Source organism: Mobula birostris, chromosome 6 (genome assembly GCF_030028105.1).
Source record: "Mobula birostris isolate sMobBir1 chromosome 6, sMobBir1.hap1, whole genome shotgun sequence".
In the NCBI taxonomy this organism is placed as follows: Eukaryota; Metazoa; Chordata; class Chondrichthyes; order Myliobatiformes; family Myliobatidae; genus Mobula; species Mobula birostris.
This window is the reverse complement of record NC_092375.1, coordinates 18,642,558-18,666,888: the sequence shown is the minus strand read 5'-3', so window position 1 is coordinate 18,666,888 and position 24,331 is coordinate 18,642,558. Positions and strand designations below refer to the sequence as shown.

Genomic DNA, 24,331 nt, shown 5'->3' with positions numbered 1-24,331 from the left:
AAAAAATCAACCTGCACCTTTTACGCCTTCTCTCACACAAGCCTCTCCTCGCTGAAGCCTTGAATAACCAGCCTAACGCTATCCATTCCAACAATGGCCGCTCCGCTTGACCTCAACCTTTTTTATTTGTTCCTGCCCATCAGTCTTCATCACTGATTGGCTGTCATTCAAAAACCAAACAGCTGCTAATTGATGCCTTCTTCACTCAATCGGCAAACCTGAGTGAGCTATGTTTTCTCACGCTTCCAATTGCTGATTGGCCTCTGGTTCAAACCTTTTTTTTTTAAGATGTTTGCTGTTTTGAGGCAAAATTCTCAGGGCCTGACAAGGTGTTCCTTCAGATCTCATGGGAGGCTAGTGCAGAAATTGCGGGGGCAGAGATGATCAAAACATCCTTAGCCACAGGTGAGGTGCCAGAGGATTGGAGGATAACTAATGTTGTTCTGTAGTTTAAGAAAGGCTCTTAGAATAAGCCAGGAAATTATAGGCTGATGAGCCTGTCATCAGTAGTGGGAAAGTTATTGTAAGGTATTTTAAGTGACCGGATATACTGATTAGGGTTAGTCAACATGGCTTTGTGCATGGTAAGTTGTGGTAATCAATTTTATAGAGATTTTCAAGGAAGTTACCAGGAAAATTGATGAAAACAAGACAGTGGATCTGGTCTACATGAACTTTAGCAAGACCTTTTTTCAAGGTCCTGCCTGGAAAATTGGTTAAGAATATTTGGTCACTTGGCATTCAAGATTAAATAGTAAATCAGATTAAACATTGGCTTTGAGGGAGAAACCAGAGAGTGGTAGTGGATCGTTGCCTCTCTGACTGGAGGCCTGTGAATAGTAGCATGCCGCAGGGATCAGTGCTGGGTCCATTGTGGTTTGGCTTCTATATCAATGATCTGGATGAAAATTTGGTTAATGGGAAGAGCAAATTTGCAAACGATACTAAGACTGGGATTGTAGTGGACAGCCAAAATGACGATCAAAGCTTGCAGAGGGATCTAGATCAGCTGGAAACATGAGATGAAAACTGGCAGATGGAATTTAATGCAGAGTAGTGAGTTGTTGCAATTTGTGAGGATAAACCAAGGTAGGACTTGCACGGTGAGCAGTACTGTACTGAGTGAGGTAAAGCAGAGGGATCTGGAAATACAGATCTATAGTTCCTTGAAAGTGCTATCACAGGTAGGTAGGATTATAAAGAAAACTATTGACACACGGGCCTTCTTAAACCAAAGTACTGAGTACAGGAGTTGTGATGTTTAAGTTGTATAAGACATTGGTGAGGCCAAATTTGGAGTATTGTATTCAGTTTTAGACCATAAGACTGCAAGATACAGCAGAATTAGGCCATTTGGCCCATCGAGTCTGCTCCACCATTCATCATGGCTGATCCAATTTTCCTCTCAACCTGTCCGCTGCCTTCTCCCCTTATCCCTTCATGCCCTGACCAATCAAAAATCTTATCAACCTCTACCTTAAATATACATAAAGACTTGGCCTCCATAGCTGCTTGTGGCAAAGAATCCCATAGATTCACCACTCTCTGGCTAAAGAAATTCCACCTTGTCTCTGTTCTAAAAGGATGCCCCTCTATTCTGAGACTGTGTCCTCTGGTCTTAAGACTCTCCCATAGGAGCAGATATAAAGAAAGGAAGGGGAAAAAAAAACCTAGAGCTTTTCTTTTGCTTTCCCTGACTGCAGCCTCAAGATGTCTACTCTGACTCTGTCCACTCAGATGATGGCCACCGTGCATGCTCCTGCCCTCCCTTAATTTACTGTTGCTAATCAATCCCAAATGTCAAGTGGTCGCTGGTCAAAGTTCTTTGTTGTAGATTGCCACAGAACTCTGCTTTTAAAAGCTTGATTACTGTCCCGATTAAAAGATACCTCTCTTAATGCACTCCCTGCCGTGGATTGTCCAATTTCTGGTCACCTACCTACAGGACAGATATCAATAAGATTGAAGGAGTGCAGAAAAAATTTGCAAGCATGTTGCCAGGACTTGAGGATCTGTGTTTATAGGGAAAGTTTAAATTGGTTAGGACTTTATTCTCTAGAATATGGAAAATTGAGAGGAGATTTGATAGAGGGGTACAGAGAGGGTAAATGCAAATAGGCTTTTCCATTACAGGTAGGTGAGACTATAACAAAAGGTTTTAGGTTAAGGTGAAAAGTGAAATGTTTAAGGGGTACCTGAGGGGGAATTGCTTCAATCAGAGGATAGTGGAATGAGCAAGTGGTAGATGTGGGGTTGTTTTCAACATTGAGAAATTTGGATAATTACACGGATGGGAAGGGAATGGATGGCTATGGTCTGTGTGCAGGTGGGTGAAACCAAGAGATTAATGGTTTAGCACTGACTAGATTGGCCAAGGGGCCTGCTACTGTGCTGTCGTGTTCTTGACTCAGGTAAGTGTCACTGGCACCAACATAGCATGCCCAGAACTTAGATTTGGGTCTTGGGGATATAGGAAGAAACTGGAGCACCCAGAGAAAACCCTCACGGTCACAGGGAGAATGTACAAACACTATAATTACAGATAGTGGTAAGAACTGAACACCAATCCTACAACTGCCACTGTAATAGTGTTACGCTAACTGCTACACTATGTGCCACCCCATCCACAGCTTGATGTGAGGAGGCCACATACAAAGGCAAATAATCTAAGTGGTGAGATATGAAGCTCAGGAATCTGACTGCAGCCATTACTGTGGAATAGCAGAATTTGCCCCCATGGCCGATTAGATCACCCTGATCCCAAACAATGCACAGAAAATTCCGGAAGCTCTCAGCAGGTCAGGCAGCATCTATGGAGAGGAATAAACAGACTAAGACCCTTCATCAGGACTAAAGGGCTCTCATCATTTCCTATTGGATATAATGCTAGCTGCTGTCTCTCCATATCTTTGGTTGCATAAGAAGAATAACCAAAGACTATGGATGCACTCAAAATCCAAGAGAGATCTCTTGCCTTGAGCAAGCTGTACTATCACAGGGAGAAGGCAGCAGCTTCCACTGGCAGATGATGAGAAGAAAATAAGAGGCTGGAAGTATTCCACAGGTCAGCAATCTCCAGAGGTAGCAATACAGAGTGGCCTTTTCAAGTCATTGACTCTTCATTAAAACTGAAAATGTGAGAATCTTTTAAATTGCAGAGATGAGGAGTCATAGTATTGCAGCACAGAAACTGGACTTTTGGTCCATCTAGTCCATGCCAAACTATTCTGCTTAGTCCCTTCGACTATACCTGGACCACGGCCTTCCACACCTCTCATATCCATATACCTATTCAAACTTTTCTGAAGTGTTGAAGTCCAACCCACATCCACCACTTCCACTGGCAGCTCGTTCCACGTTCTCACCACCCTCTAAGTGAGAAAGTTCCCCCTTAGGGTCCCTTAAATATTTCACCTTTCACCCTTAATCTATGACCTCTAGTTTTAGTGTCACCCAACAGTGGAAAAAACTTGCTTGCATTTTCCTCTTCTCTACCCCTAAATTTGTATACCTCTTATCAAATCTCCCCTCATTCTCCTATGCTCCAGGGAAAATAAATCCTGATCTATTCAACCATTCTCCTTAAGTCGTCAAATCCTGGCAGCATCCTTGTAAATTTGCTCTGTACTCTTTCAATCTTAGTGGTATCTTTCCTGTAGATGGGAGATCAGGACTGCACACAATACTCTAAATTTGGAGGGTGGCAAGAACAAAGGGAATGTCTGTTATGGGGACAGGCCAAATTAATGTTGAATTTATCATATGCAGAAATGCAGTGATTTGAGTTACCCCAAAATAATAAGGCTAACCCAAACTTCATGGCTAATCAAAATATGATCCCAAATAACAGGTAAATATTAAACAAGGTGCAAAACAGTTTTTCAACCAGTTTGGGCCTAAACTTGAGATGATTGAATAATTAGACTACCACCAATGTCAAAGTGGAAATTTATTCAGCAATACAAAGTATAAAATGTTTATATCATTTTCAATTTAATTTCATTTACAAAATGGTATATCAATACATTTACATAGAGCATAACGTTCTCAAAATTGCCTGAAATTTAAAACATTTTCCATAAATTTAACTCAATGCATCTTTGCATAATGAACAAAATATTAACTAATGATTTAGGTGTTAACATTTATATTGATAATACAGTTCATGCCAGCCTGCAGTATTTTATCAAGAGTTTCTACTGATTTTTTTCTCAACAATTAGAGAAGTCACTTTAGACAGATACAATAACACAGGTAAAAATACATTCAGTTACCTCATGAAAGGCCATTTCAAATTTTCAACCTAAAATGCAATAAAATTAGATTTTGAAAAATGGCATGTTTGTTTAATTACAGTGACTGCCATCAATTTGTCAAAATACCTGAGAACCTCTGAAATACCACTTAATATTCTTCACCCACAATTTTCAAAGCATGAAACAAAGCTGCTGTGTTTGCTTCCAACGTTATAAATACAACACTTCACTTTCAGATTAGGGAAGGAAGGCAGAACTAGTCTTCAATATTAGACTTTTAAAATATTTACTTAATTAAATAATGATATTCATTTTTGGAAGACTCTAAAGCTGTTCTAGGAATTACAACAAAGTACATATATTTTCTTCAGCATTCAACAAATGCAGCTTTAAATCCTACCTGGAAAATGAACTCTAAAAACTAATTTGGATCAGATTCATGAAAACTAAACTAGGTCACTGTATCTAATTCAATTCATTGCATTGATTTGATCTAAATTGAGGTCAATTTTTCAACGGCCAACCCAACTTGCACATATTTATTCACTAACAGATTACAAAAATTGAAGCAATTTAGCTATTAGATAGTCAAAGGGGACTAAGTATACTAATTTCAAAATATACAAAAAATAGCCATTTTGCTTTGAACTTGGATACTGAACTCAGCGAAAGTGCCAAGGGGAAGCTTGCAACATGGAGTTCTGTAGATTCCACTACGTTAAAAATTGATCAATACTGAAATCATAATTGGATTAAACATTTAAAAACTACAAATGCTGGAAATTGAAATAACAAAATTGTGATCATATTCAGCAGTACATGCAGTATCCATATAAATGTGGAAGTGATCTAGCATTTCAGATTGAAGGCATTGGCTTTAGCTGTAAGATCAAAAGAAAAAAGTGTGCAGTATTAAAAGTCTGATTATTACTTCTGCTTTCTTAATGTTTGTACATTAATTCACAGAGTTTGAAATTGAGAAACATTCTCTGGTTGCTCTTCTGATTTGTTTTTACTTCAAATGTTGACATTTTATTTTCCTCAGAAGGTTCAGCACCTTTAGAACTCTTCTTCAAATGATGGTTGGAGAAGGGTCTTTGAATACTTTTAAAGCAGAATTAGCTAAAAGTTGATTACTACTAATAGGTAGCTAACAAGGGAATGAGTGTTTCTACATTAATTATTTGGAGAAAACAAGGTTGACATAAGCCACAAAATGAGAAACAGGAACTTAAACTGCACTCAGTTTGGGATGTGCACATGTACTACATTATCAATTTAGAAAACACACCTTCACAATGCCAGTTGCGCTGTAGATTTGTACTGTTGCTCAGTCATTCCCACAACACCGACTTTTAGACCACTCATTTTGTTAAAAACACCTCTTTCCTTTCCGAGTCCACGCATTAAACTCCAGTCCATTATTGTTCCAAACAAAAACCTAATAAACTCCTCTTGGGCTTCCAGCCGGGTACAGGTATTGATTTTTTTAAACCAACGTTTCAATGATAAACTCTGCCATCTTCATTAGGGATCCCCGATGAAGATGGCAGAGTTTGTCATCGAAACGTTGGTTTAAAAAAAATCAATGCCTGTACTCGGCTGGAAACCTGAGAACAGTTTATTTGTCATATACACCGGGAAAGCACTAGATCCTTTCCTTAAGCAAAAGACTATTTTTGATCTGAGCTATACAAACTCCATTACAACCTGTGGCTCTTGCAAATTCTCAGATGGTAACCTAAATTTAGAAATTGGAATTAAAATCGTTAGCTACTCTCCATAGACCTAACTGGGGGAAGGACTGGTCAAAGGTGGATTGCCAATCCAATTTCTGCTTCTTTAAAGTTCACAATAAGTTTAATATCAAAGTACATAAACGTCACCTTGCTGGGGAGATGCTAATTCTGATTGGCTAAATGTGAACCATCAATATTTCCAAGTGACAGTAAATTAATTTTGTAATAATCAAAAGGACATAAGTAAACCAAACTGAACTTTATCTATGTAGGCGAGAGGGGAGGCTGAAGTAGTCCACAAAGCTTTCTGTTTACATGCGACAGATAACAATAAAAGGACAAAAACAAAAAGAACATTTATGCTACCTTGAATCCAGTACAGAACATGGGAATCATTTGGGAATATTGTCAAAATCAACAGTAAGCTGCCAGGTTATCATATAAATAGTTGGAATCATAGAAGCATGAGAAAGTGAAGAGCTGTAGTTTATTCAGTAAGAAGCATCATTCAGCATAACAATACAAGGGATCATTTGACAGTATAACTGAATGGTGTCAAGACAGGTCAACATAAATAAAGCCAAGACCAGCACAGTTAACTGCATATAGTTATGTATCACTTTCTCAGTGATAATAGGAAGACAGATTTTGGGATTTGTAAGAAAATTTGTAAAACTTAATTCCATTATGTCTGTTGGCATAATCTTGGGAATCTCGAACAAGTTCAAGTTCAGATATACAGACTGATTTGACAAAGCAACCAGAGGTAGAGGACTGCACAGAGTTGTAAAAGCATAAAGAATTTCAGGCAGTGTACAAGTGCAAATGCACTATATGGTTCTACATACTCCTACAGTACATTCCCAAATCTCTGTGCTAAGACTCCCATTTCAGTTATAAAGGGGAACTATATTTGCACTTTCAAAGTACAAATCAAAATTATAGATCTGAATCAGAGTATCGTTTTGCTCTCAAATTCAAGAGGAATAAAATTGTTATTTTACATTATGACTACATGGCTCACATTCCACTCTACAGCCCTTTTCCCAAGACACAAGCATTTGTGTCGAGGTATTCCTTAACTGTATTATATAGTAATAAAATAGTGTAAAAATTAAAAATTTTAAAGGCAGAGGCTGAATTGCAGAAAAGTGGTACAGTTGCACAAGTCAGTAAGATGGACATACTCAACTGAAATCAGACTGCATTCAACCTCTACTCTATTAGCAACAATGTAAATCAGTGCCTGTGAGCAATACTTGAATCAATAGATAATAAGGATATAGGCTAATGGATTTCACTAATTCATGAAACAGAACATTTATAATATCTGTGTAAAATTGCTTAATAAAACAATGCAGCTAAAGTAGGCATGATTGGTAATAATAATCACGTATTTTCTTGGGAAAAAACGAACAGCAGCTATTTCTTCAAAGCAAAAGATGTGTTTTATCATATTTTCTCAGTTCATTGTGTGTAGAAATCTATTAAATATGTCTTAAGTCATTAAAACAAAGATAATACCATCAAATTCTTTCAATACATTCACACAAATAGGATTAGTTGATTTCTCCTGCAGAAATGAACTGCTTTACAGATACCTCCATAATACCTCAAGAGTACCACATTACTCCCCAGAGCTAGGGTACCTTAAAATTATTCACTTAATCCCATTTAATTTTGTCCGATTCGCTTTCCTTTATATGATCAATTCACTCTCACCACCATTCTATATCCACATGTGCCATACATAACTTGCCAAGGTTATTTTGGCCGCACTAATTCAAGATCTCCAAATAGAAGGATGATGGTAGCAGATATAGGAAGACAAACATCATCTCTAAGTTTCTCTCTAAAAGGTACATACCATTCTGTCTCAGAAATGGATAGCTGTTCCTTCATTGCTGCAGGAGCAAAATCCTAAAAATCCCTCCCAACAGTGATATTGGGATATATTTACCACTTGGATTGCAGTCGATCAGTGTGGTATTTTCTGAGAGCAACAAGGGATGAGCAATAAAAGCAGCAGTCCTGGCAACATTCCAATCTCAATAAAAAAAAATACGACAACCGCTCTTAGTAAATTTTTTAAAGTACTTAAGGTTGGAATTCAAAACCTAGTCCTTTAGAGAAAATCTAGTCTAGTACAAATGGAGCAATCATTCTAATATTATATTAAAAAGGAACCATGCTTGGTGTTATGATAAGGGTATGTCAGAGGTTGAATAAAGACTCCAAACAAGCAATTAGTGTGAAGACACAGTACTCCACAGGGAACTCATTTCCAGGATGAATCACTCATTACAGCTTGCTGGGCGGCTCATAAACAGCAGTCTGAGATCAATTTGCCTGGAGAGCAGACTTGCTTAAATAAGGCCTAGAGTTATGTAATGGTCACCTGAGAGAAAAAGTTACAACACAGAAGTCTATCTCTGCCAAAGGAGAGCACATTAATGTCAAAATGTCAGGCAATATACTCCTCGAAAGTTAAATAACATAATGGATATTTTCAAATGGAGATTCTCACTGTGTAACTTTATGACAAATAGATTGTGTATTCAAAAAAATGGTAAAGTTCAAACTTCCCTTTTCCATTAAACACTGGCTGAAAATAAAAAAATAACTATTTATAAAGTTGAATGGTGCGTAAAACTGCTATGGATTAGTTTGAAATCTATTGTGTAATAACATACTGTAAAGAAAGAATAGCTTTGACACATGTACATTGAAACATTCAGTGAATGTTGTTTATGTGAACAACAAGCACAGTCCAAGTGTGCCACTCACCAACAAAGTGTGCCCACAGCTTACTAACCAGAAACCTGTATGTGTTTGGAATGTGGGAGGAAACTGGTGCACCCAGAGGAAACCCATGGGGAATACACAAAAATCTCCTTATAGACAGCAGTGGAAATTGAATCTAGATTGCTGGCACTGTAAAGCATTACACTAATGTAGGTATGGAGGCAGCACAAAGTACTCTTTATCTGAACCTGAACCAGGAATTAAGTAAAAAAAATTATAATGAATTTATGCATGATAAATTCTTTGCCTTTTATATGCTGGCATAGTTTATTTGTATGAAAAGTACGTGCAATATAATGCATGACACATGCAATTTCCTTCTGTCCAACTTCAACTGAGGATGTTAAATTGTAAATTGGAAATGTGATTTCAGTGATTGGCCTGCAGTACAAATCAAATAAGGAATGGCCTGAATTTATGGAGGGCTATGGTCTAGGTGCAGGTCGATGGGACTATGTAGAACAGTTTGGCACACCCTAGATGGGCTTGTTTCAGTGTTGTAGTGCTACATAGCTTTATGCATTTAAAACCTCTGATACTAATGTCAATACTGAAAAAGCCAAGCTGAAGAAATGGTACATGTGACACAGATGAGGAGTGATCAGATGAAATACCATTCACAAATACATAATCTGCAGTTACCACAGGCTTGACTTGTTGAACAGCCAGATAGACAAGATTAACCATGGAACTCCCAGCAAGTTTAAAGAGATTTTAAGAATAATAAAAGCAAAAAAACAGCATGTAATTATTACCCCAATTTTATAAACAATCTCCCTGTTTATCGTGTAAGATTCCTATATACTGTAAAAAAAAAGCTTAAGTAAACTTTGTGGAACAACATTCATAAATGCTCAATAATGCTGCAAGTGGAATTCTACAAGTCCAATTCATAGGTTTATTGGTGAATGACGGGGCAGTGCATGGCCTCGGTTGTAGCAAGAACTAGGCCTCAAGCCTCAGTGTCGCCTGTTTGCAGCCGCCTAGTGGGAGTCATCAGAGCTGGGCACTCCACTGGAGTGCCAGAGGTGGTGTGGTACAGCATCCATGCTGGAGCTAGCAGTGTCCCCCAGTGTTCTCTTGGCAGTAGACTAGCTGTCTTATGCTCGACTGCAGACTGCTACAACATTCATGGACTTAGGAACTTGGACTATTTTTTTTGTGTGACTATTTTACTGTTATCTTATACATGCTTGCTATCTTATATGTGCTGTATGTGCCTTGTGCTGCATATGACTGTTGGTATTGTGTTTTGCACCTTGCCCCCAGTGTAATGCTGGTTTGTTTGGCTGTATTCATGTATGGTTGAATGACAATTAGGCTTGAACTTGAACTAATACAGCAATAAATTAAAAATACATTATTTACAAGCTACAGAAAATTAAAAATATTGCAGGAAATGTCAAAAATATTAGGGGCTGAGGAAGAAAAAGTTGCATTACCTCACCTGATACACCCATTCCATCAAATAATCTAGAATATTTATTTTTAAAATCTGCAATATAGGTTATATACTTTAAGTATAATCATTGTTCTTCATGGACTCACTGATTTCAAGCCCAGAAAGGAAATTAAGTGGTGTTCTGCATTCTGTGCATGAACTGAGTTTTCACTACTACAAAAATAATTTGAATTAATGAAACCTGAGAGTGACTGAGCAATGCATATTCATTTACATTGTAAGAACCAGGCAATTAACTCCACCATGGACAGTCCCAAGTCCGGCTGAGAAAGGGTGAAGGTTTGGCATGGAGCTAACAACCCCATCCCATAAAAACTCAGAACTACAGAAACGCCAACAGAAGCTCCAAAGACCTCATTCCTGGGAAAGGAAGGATTTTAGACACCAAGAAGTTGGGCTACGTTTGGGGACAATTAGAAAGACTGGCCAGAACAGAGGATTCCAACAAGCTGCTGCTCGTGGCCTTTTCCCCAGAAGGGGTGATGGGGCTTAACAAGCAGTCAATTACAATTGTTTTTCCAATGGCTTAGCGGCCTGTTTCTGTACTGTAAAATCCACAAAATATTATGCAATGTTCATTTACAGCAAAATTGCTTAGATACCAAGGAAAAACATTGAGCAACATCACTGTTCCCTCTAAGTTCACTCACCCTCTAAACACTGTCCATTTACAGAAAAATTACTCTGAGAAAGCAAGGAAAAACATTGAATAAAATCACTGTTCCCTGTAAGCTTGCGGCCGCGCAGTAACTGAAATACTCCTGCACACATAGTCTTTGTTGCCATGCAGCTGGAATTTTCTTTTATATAATGTTTTACTAAAGTGCCACACAGTTTTCAGTCCGTGTAAAAATTTCCTGCTCTGAGCAATGGTTGGTATGAGCTACTGTAAGTAAAATTAGAGGGAATGCTGAGCAAAGTATAGCGCATTAAATTTACATTTGCAGGAATGAAACTCTTAAACAGGAAAATACCACCACCTCACTCTCTACAATTTTTTGATCCAACATTGTTTTGTATTGTACTAATACCATAAACACAGTTGCAATAAAAATAGAAAATGCTAGAAATACCCCGCCAGACTGGTAGCGCAATTATTGTTTTAAGATCAAAGATCTATCATTGAAGCATTAATTCCGTGTATTTGCTATTAATTCAGATTTCTGCAGTTTCCTGCTCCCTTCATGAAAGTTCTAAAACTAGTTTGAACTGTTTACTCCAATTAAATCAGTTCAATTTTCAAGCATGCTTCAAACTGCTCCAACGGGCTGTTCACTGTTTACCAGGTTAGAAAATGAACAAACAAACATCTTAGATCTAATAGAAAACAGAAGAGAAATTATAGAAGTGCATTGTCTGCTTAACTGTAGACTGGGTTATTAAGTTTATTGGTTTTGTTACATATTCCACTGGATATCTTCAAAGTACAGCCAAATTGCAAAGCAGGAGATGACCTTCATGATGTACTGGCTGTAAGTACCTGGTCCAGAATCTCATCAACAACAGTACTTTCATAATTTATTTGCTCTAAATCCAGATCAGGTACGATATCAACCAGAAGCTGTGCAACACCAATCCTTAGAGACCTGAGTTTTATACTGAAAGAAGGATAAAAAGAAAAGATCTATATTAATTGCAACATAATTCAGCATGGAGCAATGACAGAGGACTGCTGCAACATGGTTTTGGAGAGGCTACTGATGAAGGGATGCTCCTATTGACAAGATGCTAGCTTAAAATTCTTTAGTTTTTCCAGATTAAATATTTAATTATTCTAATGTCACATAATAGCATTATTACATTAATGTAATTGTTTAAACTTTGTTCTAATGGTACCAAACCAACAAATGCCCTGGTGATTATGATGGCATTATATGCTAGAGATATTGAGTTCAGATATTTGGAGATGACTATAAAAATTCAAAAATACAAAAATATTTAACTGAGGAACACAATATAATGCTTAATAGACTGAAGCTGCAGCCCAGCAAACATTAAGCACTTCATAATGTGTTACTCAGTCAATCTCAAAGCCTCTGCAAGGTGATTTTTTAATTCATCAGCAGTACTCGAGAAAACTTTTTTTTTTACTTTTGTACCTTAACCTCCAAACATAAACTATTTCTGAAAACTCCTAAAATATCTCCAGTATTATTTTATCATTGAGACATCTCAGGTAGAAATCTTCCTTTAAAATAGTTAAAATGTCTTGCCAAAGGGAGAACCCTGTTTGCATCTCTATTTGAACCTCAAAAAATGTTTAGAGTGACCAGCATATAGTAAGCAACAGAGTAGGCAAACTATTTTACATTGAGACTAACAACTTACACATAAACAGCAGATAGAAAATAATAGCACTTCAGGGCCATGCATCACAAGAACAAGCCTTTTGGCCCCTCTAATATACACTATCCCCCAAGCTATACTGACACTCATTTTACTTTCCCCACATTCCCATAATATCCTTACAGGAATGTTTGCTAGTGTTACACAGGAGGATTTAAACTTGAGTTGCAGGGGGATGGGAACCAGAGTGTCAAAGCATCTAGTGGAGTTGTTGTGGGGGAAAGATGTTCTTCAACCTACATACAAAGTCAGGAAACGAAAGGTCGACATGGTGGGACCAATGTTCTAAGCTGCATATATTTCAATGCAAGGAGTTTTGTAGGAAAGGCAAATGAGCATAGGACACAAACAGCTTGTGAAATTGTAACCAATAGATAAACTCGGTTGCAGGAGGAAAAGGGCTGGCAGTTGAATGTTCCAGAGTTCCACAGTTTTGGAAGTGATAAAGCAGGAGGGGTAGCATTATTAGTCAGGGAAAATGTCATGGTAGTGCTCAGACAGGACAGACTGGAGACCTTAACTAGTGAAGCTATTTAGGTAGAACTGAGGAATAAAAAAGGAATGATCAGATTTATGTGATTATATTATAGACCACCCAAGAGTCCACTAGATTGAGAGGAGCAAATTTGCAGAGAGACTGCAGACTGTTGCAAAAAACACAAAGTTGTGACAGAAAGGGATTTTAACTTTCTACATATTGACTGGGTATCCCATACAGTGGAAGTCGGAAGTTTACATACACTTAAGTTGAAGTCATTAAAACTCATTGTTTAACCACTCCACAGATTTCATATTGGCAAACTATAGTTTTGGCAAGACGTTGAGGACATCTACTTTGTGCATGACATGAGTAATTTTTTCAACAATTGTTTACAGACAGATTATTTCACTTTTAATTGACTATATCACAATTCCAGTGGGTCAGAAGTTTACAAGCAAAATCAAAAGAAATTGGCCAAGACCTCAGAAAAAAAAATTGTGGACCTCCACAAGTCTGGTTCATCCTTGGGAGCAATTTCCAAACGCCTGAAGGTACCACGTTCATCTGTACAAACAATAGTATGCAAGTATAAACACCATGGGACCACGCAGCCGTCATACCACTCAGGAAGGAGACACATTCTGTCTCCTAGAGATGAACGTACTTTGGCGCGAAAAGTGTAAATCAATCCCAGAACAACAGCAGAGGACCTTGTGAAGATGCTGGAGGAAACAGGTAGACGAGTATCTATATCCACAGTAAAATGAGTCCTATATCAACATAACCTGAAAAGCTGCTCACCAAGGAAGAAGCCACTGCTCCAAAACTGCCATAAAAAAGCCAGACTACTCTTTGCAAGTGCACATGGGGACAAAGATCTTACTTTTTGAAGAGATGTCCTTTAGTCTGATGAAACAAAAATTGAAATGTTTGGTCATAATGACCATCGTTATGTTTAGAGGAAAAAGGGTAAGGCTTGCAAGCCAAAGAACACCATCCCAACCGTGAAGCATGGGGGTGGCAGCATCATGTTGTGGGGGTGCTTTGCTGCAGGAGGGACTGGTGCACTTCACAAAATAGATGGCATCATGAGGAAGGAAAACTATGTGGATATATTGAAGCAACATCTCAAGACATCAGTCAGGAAGTTTAAAGCTCGGTCGCAAATGGGTCTTCCAAATGGACAATGACCCCAAGCATACCTGCAAAGTTGTGGCAAAATTGCTTAAGGACAACTAAGTCAAGGTACTGGAGTGGCCATCACAAAGCCCTGACCTCAATCCGATAGAAAATTTGTGAGAACTGAAAAAGCGTGTGCGAGCAAGGAGGCCTACAAACCTGACTCAGCTACACCAGTTCTGTCTGGAAGAATTGAACAAAATTCCAGCAACTTACTGTGAGAAGCTTGTGGGAGGCTACCCAAAACATTTGACCCAAGTTAAACAATTTAAAGGCAATGCTACCAAATACTAACAAAGTGTATGTAAACTTCTAACCCACTGGGAAGGTGATGAAAGAAATAAAAGCGGAAATAAATCATTCTCTCTACTATTATTCTGACATTTCACATTCTTAAAATAAAGTTGTGATCCTAACTGACCTAAGACAGGGAATGTTTTCTAGGATTTAATGTCAAGAATTGTGAAAAACTGAATTTAAATGTATTTGGTTAAGGTGTATGTAAGCTTCTGACCTCAACTGTATGCAAAAGAGCTAGATGGGATACAGCTTATCAAATGTGTTCAGGAAAGTTTCCTTAATCGGTACATATAGGTACCAAATAGAGGGTTTGATACTAGATCTCCTATTAGGAAATGAGAGTGCAGGTGACATAAGTTTGTGCACAGAAACACTTTACATCTAGTGATCATAGTATCATTAGTTTAAAGCTAATCATGATGGTATCAGAAAGGATCTGGCAACTGTGGATTGGGACTGGTTGATTTCTGGTAAAGGTATACTTGGTAAGTGGGAGACCTGGAAAAGTGAAATTTTGAGAGTACAGAGTTTGTATGTTCCTTTCAGAATAAAAGCCAAGGATAACAGGTTTAGGGAACCTTGGTTTTCGAGAGATATTGAGGCCCTAGTTAAGAAAGCAGAGGTGCATAGCAGGTAGAAGGAAGGAGCAAATGAGGTACTTGAGGAATGTAAGAAATAAAAGAGAATATTTAAGGAGGAAATCAGGACTATAAAAAGACGTGAGATTGCTCCAGCAGAGATGAAGAAGGAGAATCCCAAGCGCCTCTGCAAATATATTGATAGCAAGGGACAAAATTAGTCCTCTGGAAGATCAGAGTGGTAATCTAAGCATGGAGCCAAAAAAGATGTGGGAGATCTTAAATAGATTTTTTGCATCTGTATTTAATTGGGAGGCAGACACAGAGTCTACAGAGGTAAGGCAAAGCAGCAGCAAGGTCATGCATCATATACAGATTACAGAGGAGCAGATGTTTGCTGTCATGGGGAAAATTAAGTTGGAAAAATCCCCAGGGCCTGACAAGGTGTTCCCTTGGACCCTGTGGGGGCTAGTGCAGAAATTGCAGGGTCCCTAGCACAGATATTATTTATTTATTTAGCGACACAGTGTGGAGTAGGCCCTTCCGGCTCTTTGATCCATGCCACTCCAGCAACCCTACAAGAAAGTTGGGATTGATCCCAGCTCATTGGACATGGGAAACAGAAGTTCTACTTGTTGAAACCACTGTGCCACTTAAACCTATAACTATTTCACATTTTGTGCTATTACACACAATGTATAAATATGTTCAGAATTCATGTGCATCCATTTTGCTTGCCCTTGCTAGGTTATACTCGCTTCTCAGCAGCCCCATCTTTGAATCCCTCAGATCGCACTTCCCCATTTTAATTAACTATGTCATCTTTCTCTCAATACTTATACCAATCACGCACTACATGAACAGTGAAAGCATATTTCTAATTTCTTTATGATGCTGTCTACAAACAAGATATCAAGGTCACTCTAATAAAGCATTTACCTTGTTTCATCTGAAAGGTTGCTCTGTTGTGCTTCGGTGACTTGTTGCTTTAAACTTTCCACTTCTTTAGAAAGATCTGTACAGTTGAACTTCAATGCATCATTTTGTTTTTGGAGTTGGTCAGCCTTTGTAATGAACAGAAAAGAAACTCACTTTTGTAGAGGTTATTTGCAAATGCCACAATATACTTTTATAGTCACAATTTACCAAACAGACTTCTAAGCTTTCGCTTAAGCGAGAAAAGGCCAGCATTTCTGAGACATTTTGATCAGGACAGTGTTTAGAAAGTCAGAACTGATGTAACTCATTCAAATTCATCACCTGAAATTAAAGAACAACATTCTAATACAAATGTCATCTTTCTGGAGTTGTAACTGAACACTCAGTGTCAATAGTCAATCCATTTATCTGCTGAATTGAGCAAGAACAGGTAGAGAGTGGGAGAAGAGGCAAAAATAAACCCAGAATTAATAAAAGACAACCTTAGTTCAAGTAGCAAAGAGGAAGGTTACATGAATTGACATAACAAATTATGGCAGAGAATGCCAAATCAAATATTGCGGTTAATTCTGAAGTAATTTATGGAAGAATTTAATTAAAAAAAAACACACAAAATCAACTGAAGGGTAATGGAACTTTGAAAATTAAATTGAATTTGTTCGTTATGCTAACATGGATACATGGTGAATTCAAGCAGCATTACTGCAATGAAACTTGATTCTGCAAATTAAAATTGTAAATTTAGTTAATATACTTTTAGTATAGTACAGAAAAACTACATGTAAAATGCTTCACATCAGATTATACACATTACGAAACTTAATGGACAAATATACCAATTTACTAAAATATTTTTTCTCTTTTGGAGTTTTGACTTGAAAAATCACTTAAGTTTTAACTTAGCACAAACAAATAAAATATTGTATTTTTTTAATTTCAATTACTTACTTTATCCTTTAATTGATCTCGTTCAGATGTGCAGACATCTAACTGTTGTAATATATTGTCCAGCAGTTGAGCTTGCTTGTCATCCTCTTTTATGGTTGAGGCAGAGCATTCTTGCTTGTAATGCTCTAATGCTTGGCACTGTTGTTTTAAACACTCCACTTCCTTCATTGCCAGTTCATATAGGATTGTCTTACTATCATTGCTTAATTTGTTGAAATCTTTCACACACTCATCAGTACTGTCCCCTACAATAAATTCACACTGTGTCCATTGGTCATAGAGCTCCTTTTTGACATGACTGCTAGACACTGCAAGTAACTTTTTTGACAAACTGTCTCGTTCTTTTTCTAACAATTCATTTTTTGCCTTCAAGCGGTCCCTCTGTTCTGCCACGGATTTCAGCAAATTTTGCTCAATTTTTATTGCTTCAGTGCTTTTAACAATACTTCCATAGGTATCCGTCGAGCACTGAAGCAATGTGTCACAGCGTTGTAATCCGCCTAGAGTGACACTATCAGAGAAGCTTGGATTATTGCACGCAGTTCCTTCTTCCTTGATGGAAATGTTCAGTTTCTCAGTTTGTGTACTTAAAGATTTCAGTTCATTACTCCTTAGTGAAATATTATCACCGCGAGTATCCATGACAAAGCTTGATGAATCGATACCCTCTCCTACCTCTTTCTTTATTTTAGACAAGTCAAAATTTTCTTCAGGCCTTGGTGTACTTCCTTCTTCAAGAAGAATTAAGTCATCTTCAAAATTTATTGCAGGAGCAGCACGCCCGTTCAAAGACATGCAAAGTGCATTTTCACCATTTAGTTTTGGGTTTTTAGAAGTTGGAGTTGCAACATCATAGTTAAGTTTTCGTTTAATGCTAAAGAAAAATAAATAAGACATTAAAGATTTTAAAAATGACAATTTATTCAGAATTTACCTGCTCTGGAGACTTATTTACATCCAAGAATAATTGTAATTTTTTTACACTTTGCTTTATTACCTGAGTAGCACAGTCCCGTTTTGATGTGCCGTTAGAATTGTAAGTTATTTCACAGCCCAAGTAGTTGCACACCAAAGAAAACTAAAGCAAACAGGTTGTTCATAAAGTGAATCTCTTCCCCAACAATTTGCATCTCTTCCATATACAAGTGACTGAACTATCTGTCTACGTCACTGTTACCCAGGAGTTCATGAACAACCACCCCATGGGTATTGAGCAATTGGTGACTTAGTAATGTAAACAAATTAAACTTTACATGACATGTTAAAAGGTGCAACTTCACAATATCAGAGCAAAACTCTAGGACTTGGGAGACCAAAGAAAGGAAACAAGTGAAACCTAGTGCACCTTTCCATGGATTTAGTTGGTAGACTGTTCTAGACGGTGACAGCACATGGGATCCAGGCTGAGCTAGTTCGAAAGATACATATTTAGGTTGGAAGGAGTCAGAAGGTGGTAGTGTTGGCTGCTTTTCAGATTGGAGGCCTGTAACAATGGTGTGCCACAGGGTTCAGTGCTGGATTCTTCTGTTATTTGTTCTGTATATTAATAATTTTGGCGCGTGGTTCGAGCCTTGGCTGAGGCAGCATGTGTCCTTGAGCAAGGCACTTAACCACACATTGCTCTGCGACGACACTGGTGACAAGCTGTATGGGTCCTAATGCCCTTCCCTTGAACAACATTGGTGGCGTGGAGAGGGAAGACTGCCTGTCTTCCATACAACCTTGCCCAGGCCTGCGCCCTGGAAACCTTCCAAGGCGCAAATCCATGGTCTCACGAGACTAACAGATGCCTATATAAATATTAACAATTTGGGCAAGAACATAGGTGGCACTGTTTGCAAGATTGTGATTAACACTGAAATTTGTGACATAGTAGACAATGAAGGTGGTTATAACAAGGGCCAATCAACTGGAAAAGTAGGCAAAAGAACAGCAGATGGAATTTAACTCAGACAAGTGTGAAGTGATGCATTTTGGGCAGTTAAATCAGGACAGGACTTACACATTGGGAAGCATTGTAGACAAGGCCTAAAAGGACACAGTTCCTTGAAAGTGGCAACAAAGGTAGACCAAGTAGTTAAGAAGGTGTATAGCATGCTTGCTACATTGAATGGAGCACTGACAGCTCGAGTGGGATTGTCATTTCACAGCTGTCTAAGGTAATACCAAGAACACATCTGCAGTTCCTGTTGCCACATTATAGAAAGGATGTGATAAAGTGAGAAAGGGTACAGAAAAGGTTTACAGAAATGTTGCAGGAAATGGAGTGCTTGAGTTATGAGGATAGACTAGATAAGTTGGGACTGCTTTCACTGGAGCGAAGGAGACTAAGGGATAATCTTACAGAAGTATATAAAACCATGGGGTATATACAAGAAGAGTTCTGATAGAGGTTTATAAGATTTTGAGAGGCATAGATTAATACAGACAGTACCTTTTTCCTAGGGTTTAAATAACTAATACCAGATGACATGCATTTAAGGTGAGAAGGTAAATTCAAGAGATGTGAGGGGCACGTTTGCTTGTTTTTTTTTAAACCACATGGTGGGTGCATGGAATGTGCTGCCTAAGGGTAGAGGCAGATATATTAGGGACTTTTAAGAGACATTTAGAGTGTTTTGTGTTAAGACGTTTGGTGTTAGAGTGAGTTTTTGGGTAGATGATTCATTTACACTTAAGTGACTCTGGCCACCAGTCTTCTGTTTGACAAAGTACTGTGGATTGAGTTCACAACAATGCATTTCCTAAAAGCTGTGAATATCGGAATACTAGCCAGACGCTGCGGATGGAAATGTGAAGTTTACAGGTAGTTTCGAAGACAGTACTATCTATACTTTACAAATATGAATTGTCCTTTATGTTAGCACGTAAAGTACCAAATAAGTGTATTGTGGATTTAACTTGCACTCCTAAAGGCTGTGAGTACCAACCCAGACATGTGGGCATCTGGAGGACAGGATAAAGTCAGAAGGTATGATGTTTTGCATGTAGCTTCAATAGAAAGCATTGTCTATAACTTTGTAAATAGGAATTGCCCTTTGTGTTTAGCATATAAATATCGAGCCCACATTGGGCTAGCAGACTTTTCTACTGAAAGCGCCTCCATCCGTATGATGCCTGCTGTACCTTGTTGTGTCCAATAAAGAAGCTGCTTTGTATCTAGCAGTAACTCGGTTTTTCATCCACACTACAACAATTGGTACATAAATGTGAGGGAAATAGAAAGATATTGTAGCGGTGTGCTACACACAGCGCTAGAATAACCACATGGAGTCGGTGAGTTGGAGTTGCGGTGAAGGAGATTTATTCAAACTTCACGGCCTGCTTTAAAGCCTTCCTGTTCCCGCCCTCCCTGGGCGGGACTACTGTGGGGAATGCATATTCCCAGACCCTTTCTGCGCGCGGGATTTTCCCCCTGCTGGTGAAGATGGCCTGGCGCCCTTTTTGGGGCCGGCCCTCTGCCTGCGTGCGCTGTTGTGAGGCGGTTCGTGTGTGCTAGAAAGTGGGTCGCCACAATATAGACATTGTGTACGCATAAGGGATTAGTTTAGTTGGCCATTTGATTATGGATTTCACTGGTTCAACATAACATTGTGGGCTGAAGGGCCTGTTCTATTTTCTATATAGAGAAGGTGAATTGTCATAGTCTTTTGACCAGAGTAGAGGAATTCAAAGATAGAGGTCACAGATTTAAGGCAAGAAGAATAAGTTTTAATAGGAAACAAAAGGCAAGATTTTCCACATAGAAAGAGTGGTGGGTATATGAAATGAGCTGTCAAAGGAAGTAGTAGAGGCTGGTACAATTACAACATTTAAGACAGCTGGACAGGTTAATTCATAGGGAAAGTTTAGAAGGTGAGAAGGCGGGCCAGCTGGTAGCGCAATGACATCAGCGCCAGACTCTGAAATGGAGGTTCCCAGGTTCGAACCCAGTCGGGTCGGCTCCCAAGTACACTTTCTATCCGTGCTGGGTTGAGTGTTGAGATCACAACTCGACCTCGTAAAATAAAGGGAAAAATACTGCGAGGTGTGGCGCACCATCCAGTCTCTCTCTCCCTCCGCACCTTGTAAAGGCATGAAAAAGACATCCACCCGCCAACATTGCACAGGCACCACAGACGCACACACGCACGCACATGCCAAAAGAAAAGAAAGAGAGAAAGATGAGAAGGCAGATGTAGCCAAATTCAGTTAGGTTAGGAAGACACTTTAGTTGGTATGAACAAGTTAGGCCAAAGGGGCTGTTCTGTGCTATATAAATAGTAAAGCCATTTAATTTTTATTTTGGCCATCTTTTCTTCCTCATTCAAAACCAAAATGTGTATTTTCTTCCTGCATCACCATTACTTTTTATTTTACTTCACCATTTCTTGCATTATTCCTCCTAGGGCCCTTACATTCTGTTCGTTGTGGTAGACAAGTTCAAGTTTATTGTCATTCAACCATACACATGTATATAGCTAAATGAAACAATGCTCCTCTGGGACCACGGTGCAAAACACACTAAATACTGTACAGTCACACACAGCACATATAATTACAATCTAGTACATACAGTCAGAAAATAATATTGGCACAAGTTGCTGAGCGGCATGGCATGAAGTATGTGTTTATGTAAAACAGTATGTTACTGGCACCATTATAATAAAAATGCATTTGATCCCAGTCCTCACCAAGGTTCCAAGACATCTAGCAATTTTACCATGTCTTTATTCATTTTCATTTCCAGCAAAAAAATATAAGTAAAGCTCAAGAGTGAGGGAGAAAAGAAATCCAACAATCAGGGCTTACATTCTGCACCATATGTTGTATGTGAATTTTTATGGAAGACTAAAAATGAAAGAACTTGATCACTAAAACAGAGGAAAGTTACTTTGCAACTACATTAGCAATAAAGAGAACATTTTAGTGCTGCTGGACCAGATGGGTGCCATCTAAACATCTGATTGTATGAAAGCTTTCAAAACGTGACTAACCTTTGACCATCACTTGCTGTTTGTGAAGATGACAGCGATTTGACGTCTACAATTTGAAGACTACTCACAGGAGAGGTCAATATTGGAGGTGGGGTACTTTGCAGACTTGAAGACATGTTCCGTGTCTTATTTCCATCAACCATCCACTTGGTGATACCCTGCGTATTTGTAGTTACTTCAATAGATTGGGGGGATCCTTTTTGCTCTGATAATAGAATCTGAAAGTTGTAGATTAGGAAGATATACATTAATTGTAAGACTTTGAGAATATTACAAGCCAAGCATTTAGATTCAAAACACAACTGCTGCCTTAACAACTACTATTCAAGTCAAAATAAATTTATTATCAAAGTGCATATGCTACCTTGAGATGCATTTTTATTTTCTTGCAAGCATTTACAGGAAACTAAAGGAATACAACAGAATACATGAAAAAGATACATATATAAAGACTGTCAAACAACTTTGTGCAAATGAAGACAAAATGTACAAATATAAAAAAATACTGAAAACACAGGTTGTAGAATTCTTGAAACTGTCTATAGCTTGTGGAATCAGTTCAGAGTCTGGTGATTGAAGTTATCCATACTGGTGCACAAGCCTGATGGTGTAGGATAATAACTGATCCTGAGTGGTGATAACATATCCTCCTCACTGACGATCAACACTGGTGCACCTCAGGGGTGTGTGCTTAGCCCACTGTTCTACTCTCTATATACACATGACTGTGTGGATAGGCATAGCTCAAATACCATCTATAAATTTGCTGACGATACAACCATTGTTGGTAGAATTTCAGGTGGTGACGAGAGGGTGTACAGGAGCGAGATATGACAACTAGTGGAGTGGTACCGCAGCGATAACCTGGCACTCAACGTCAGTTAGACGAAAGAGCTGATTGTGGACTTCAGGAAGGGTAAGATGAAGGAACACATACCAGTCCTCATAGAGGGATCAGAAGTGGAGAAAGTGATCAGCTTCAAGCTCCTGGGTGTCAAGATCTCAGAGGATCTAACCTGGTCCCAACATATCGATGTAGTTATAAAGAAGGCAAGACAGCGGCTATACTTTATTAGGAGTTTGAAGAGATTTAACACGTCAACAAGTAAACTCAAAAACTCCTATAGTTGTACCATGGAGAGCATTCTGACAGGCTGCATCACTGTGTGATATGGAGGGGCTACTGCACAGGACTGAAAGAAGCTGCAGAAGGTTGTAAATCTAGTCAGCTCTATCTTGCGTACGAGCCTACAAAGTACCCAGGACATCTTCAGGGAGCTGTGTCTCAGAAAGACAGCATCCATTATTAAGGACCTCCAGCACACGTCAGCGATTCAGGAACAGCTTCTTCCCCTCTGCCAACCGATTCCTAAATGGACATTGAATCTTTGAACACTACCTCACTTTTCAAAAAATATACAGTATTCCTGTCATTGGACTTTTTAAAAAATCTATTCAATATACGTAATTGATTTACTTGTTTATTATTATTAATTTTTTTTTCCCTGCTAGATTATGTATTGCATTGAAATGCTGCTGCTAAGTTAACAAATTTCACGTCACATGCTGGTGATAATAAACCTGATTCTGATTACTGTGGGACCTAAGGCTCCTGTAATTCCTGCCCGATGATAATAGCGAGAACAGAGTATGACCAAGATGATGGTGGTCCTTGTTGATGGATGCTGCTTTCTTATGGTAGAACTCAATGGCGGGGAGAACTTTTCCTCTGATGGACAGGGCAGTATCCATCATTTACTGTAGACTTTTGCATTTCTGGTCATTGTTGTTTTCATACTAGCCGTGATGCAACCAATTAGGATACTCTCCACTATACATCTATAAAAAGTATTTATTTATTATCTTGTAATTCAGCATCAGTCTGATGAGCAAGGCCAGGGGAACGGTACCACAATAATAGAAACACATGACTCATTCCTTTGCACATGAAGGTTAACTGGTGAATACTGCAAGTCCATGGCATGAGTAAAGATTAGGAATGTAATAACTTCATTGTTAATAAGGATGGAATATTACTACATAAAAATGGGTCAACAGACCCATAAAATCTGTAAAAATGTTTTCTCCACTTGCTATCTTCCATATTTCTACTTGCTTTCTTCAGCAGATTATGGGCTCAAGTACAACAGTGAAGACTTGAGCACATAAGCCTGCAATGGCTAATCAATGATAATCAATAATCTGCTATACTGTGCAAGGTCTGGGCGTTGAGCTAGCAACTCAGCCTCAAAACAGGCAAAAATGCTAAAGAAATGGCAAAGTTACTGATCAATATGCCACAAAGTGCAGAAATGGACAACA

The 24,331-nt window shown here is 38.5% G+C and overlaps 1 protein-coding gene across 3 annotated transcripts in view; it reads right to left on the bottom strand.

The window, feature by feature from the left end:
* Positions 1-11,622: 11,622 nt before the first annotated feature.
* The window catches only part of LOC140198827 (MORC family CW-type zinc finger protein 3-like), a 98,775-nt gene continuing 86,066 nt past the window's right edge, over positions 11,623-24,331 (bottom strand). For 2 of the 3 annotated variants that reach the window (XM_072259928.1, XM_072259929.1), the window contains 4 exons: positions 22,010-22,227; positions 17,034-17,907; positions 16,086-16,210; positions 11,623-11,860 (listed from right to left, as the gene is read on the bottom strand). In XM_072259928.1, the coding sequence (XP_072116029.1) occupies positions 11,719-11,860; positions 16,086-16,210; positions 17,034-17,907; positions 22,010-22,227 (1,359 nt within the window). In that variant the 3' untranslated portion in view covers positions 11,623-11,718. Of the gene's footprint in view, positions 11,861-16,085; positions 16,211-17,033; positions 17,908-22,009; positions 22,228-24,331 lie in introns of those variants that run through there. The other variant, XM_072259930.1, reaches the window with a different exon arrangement.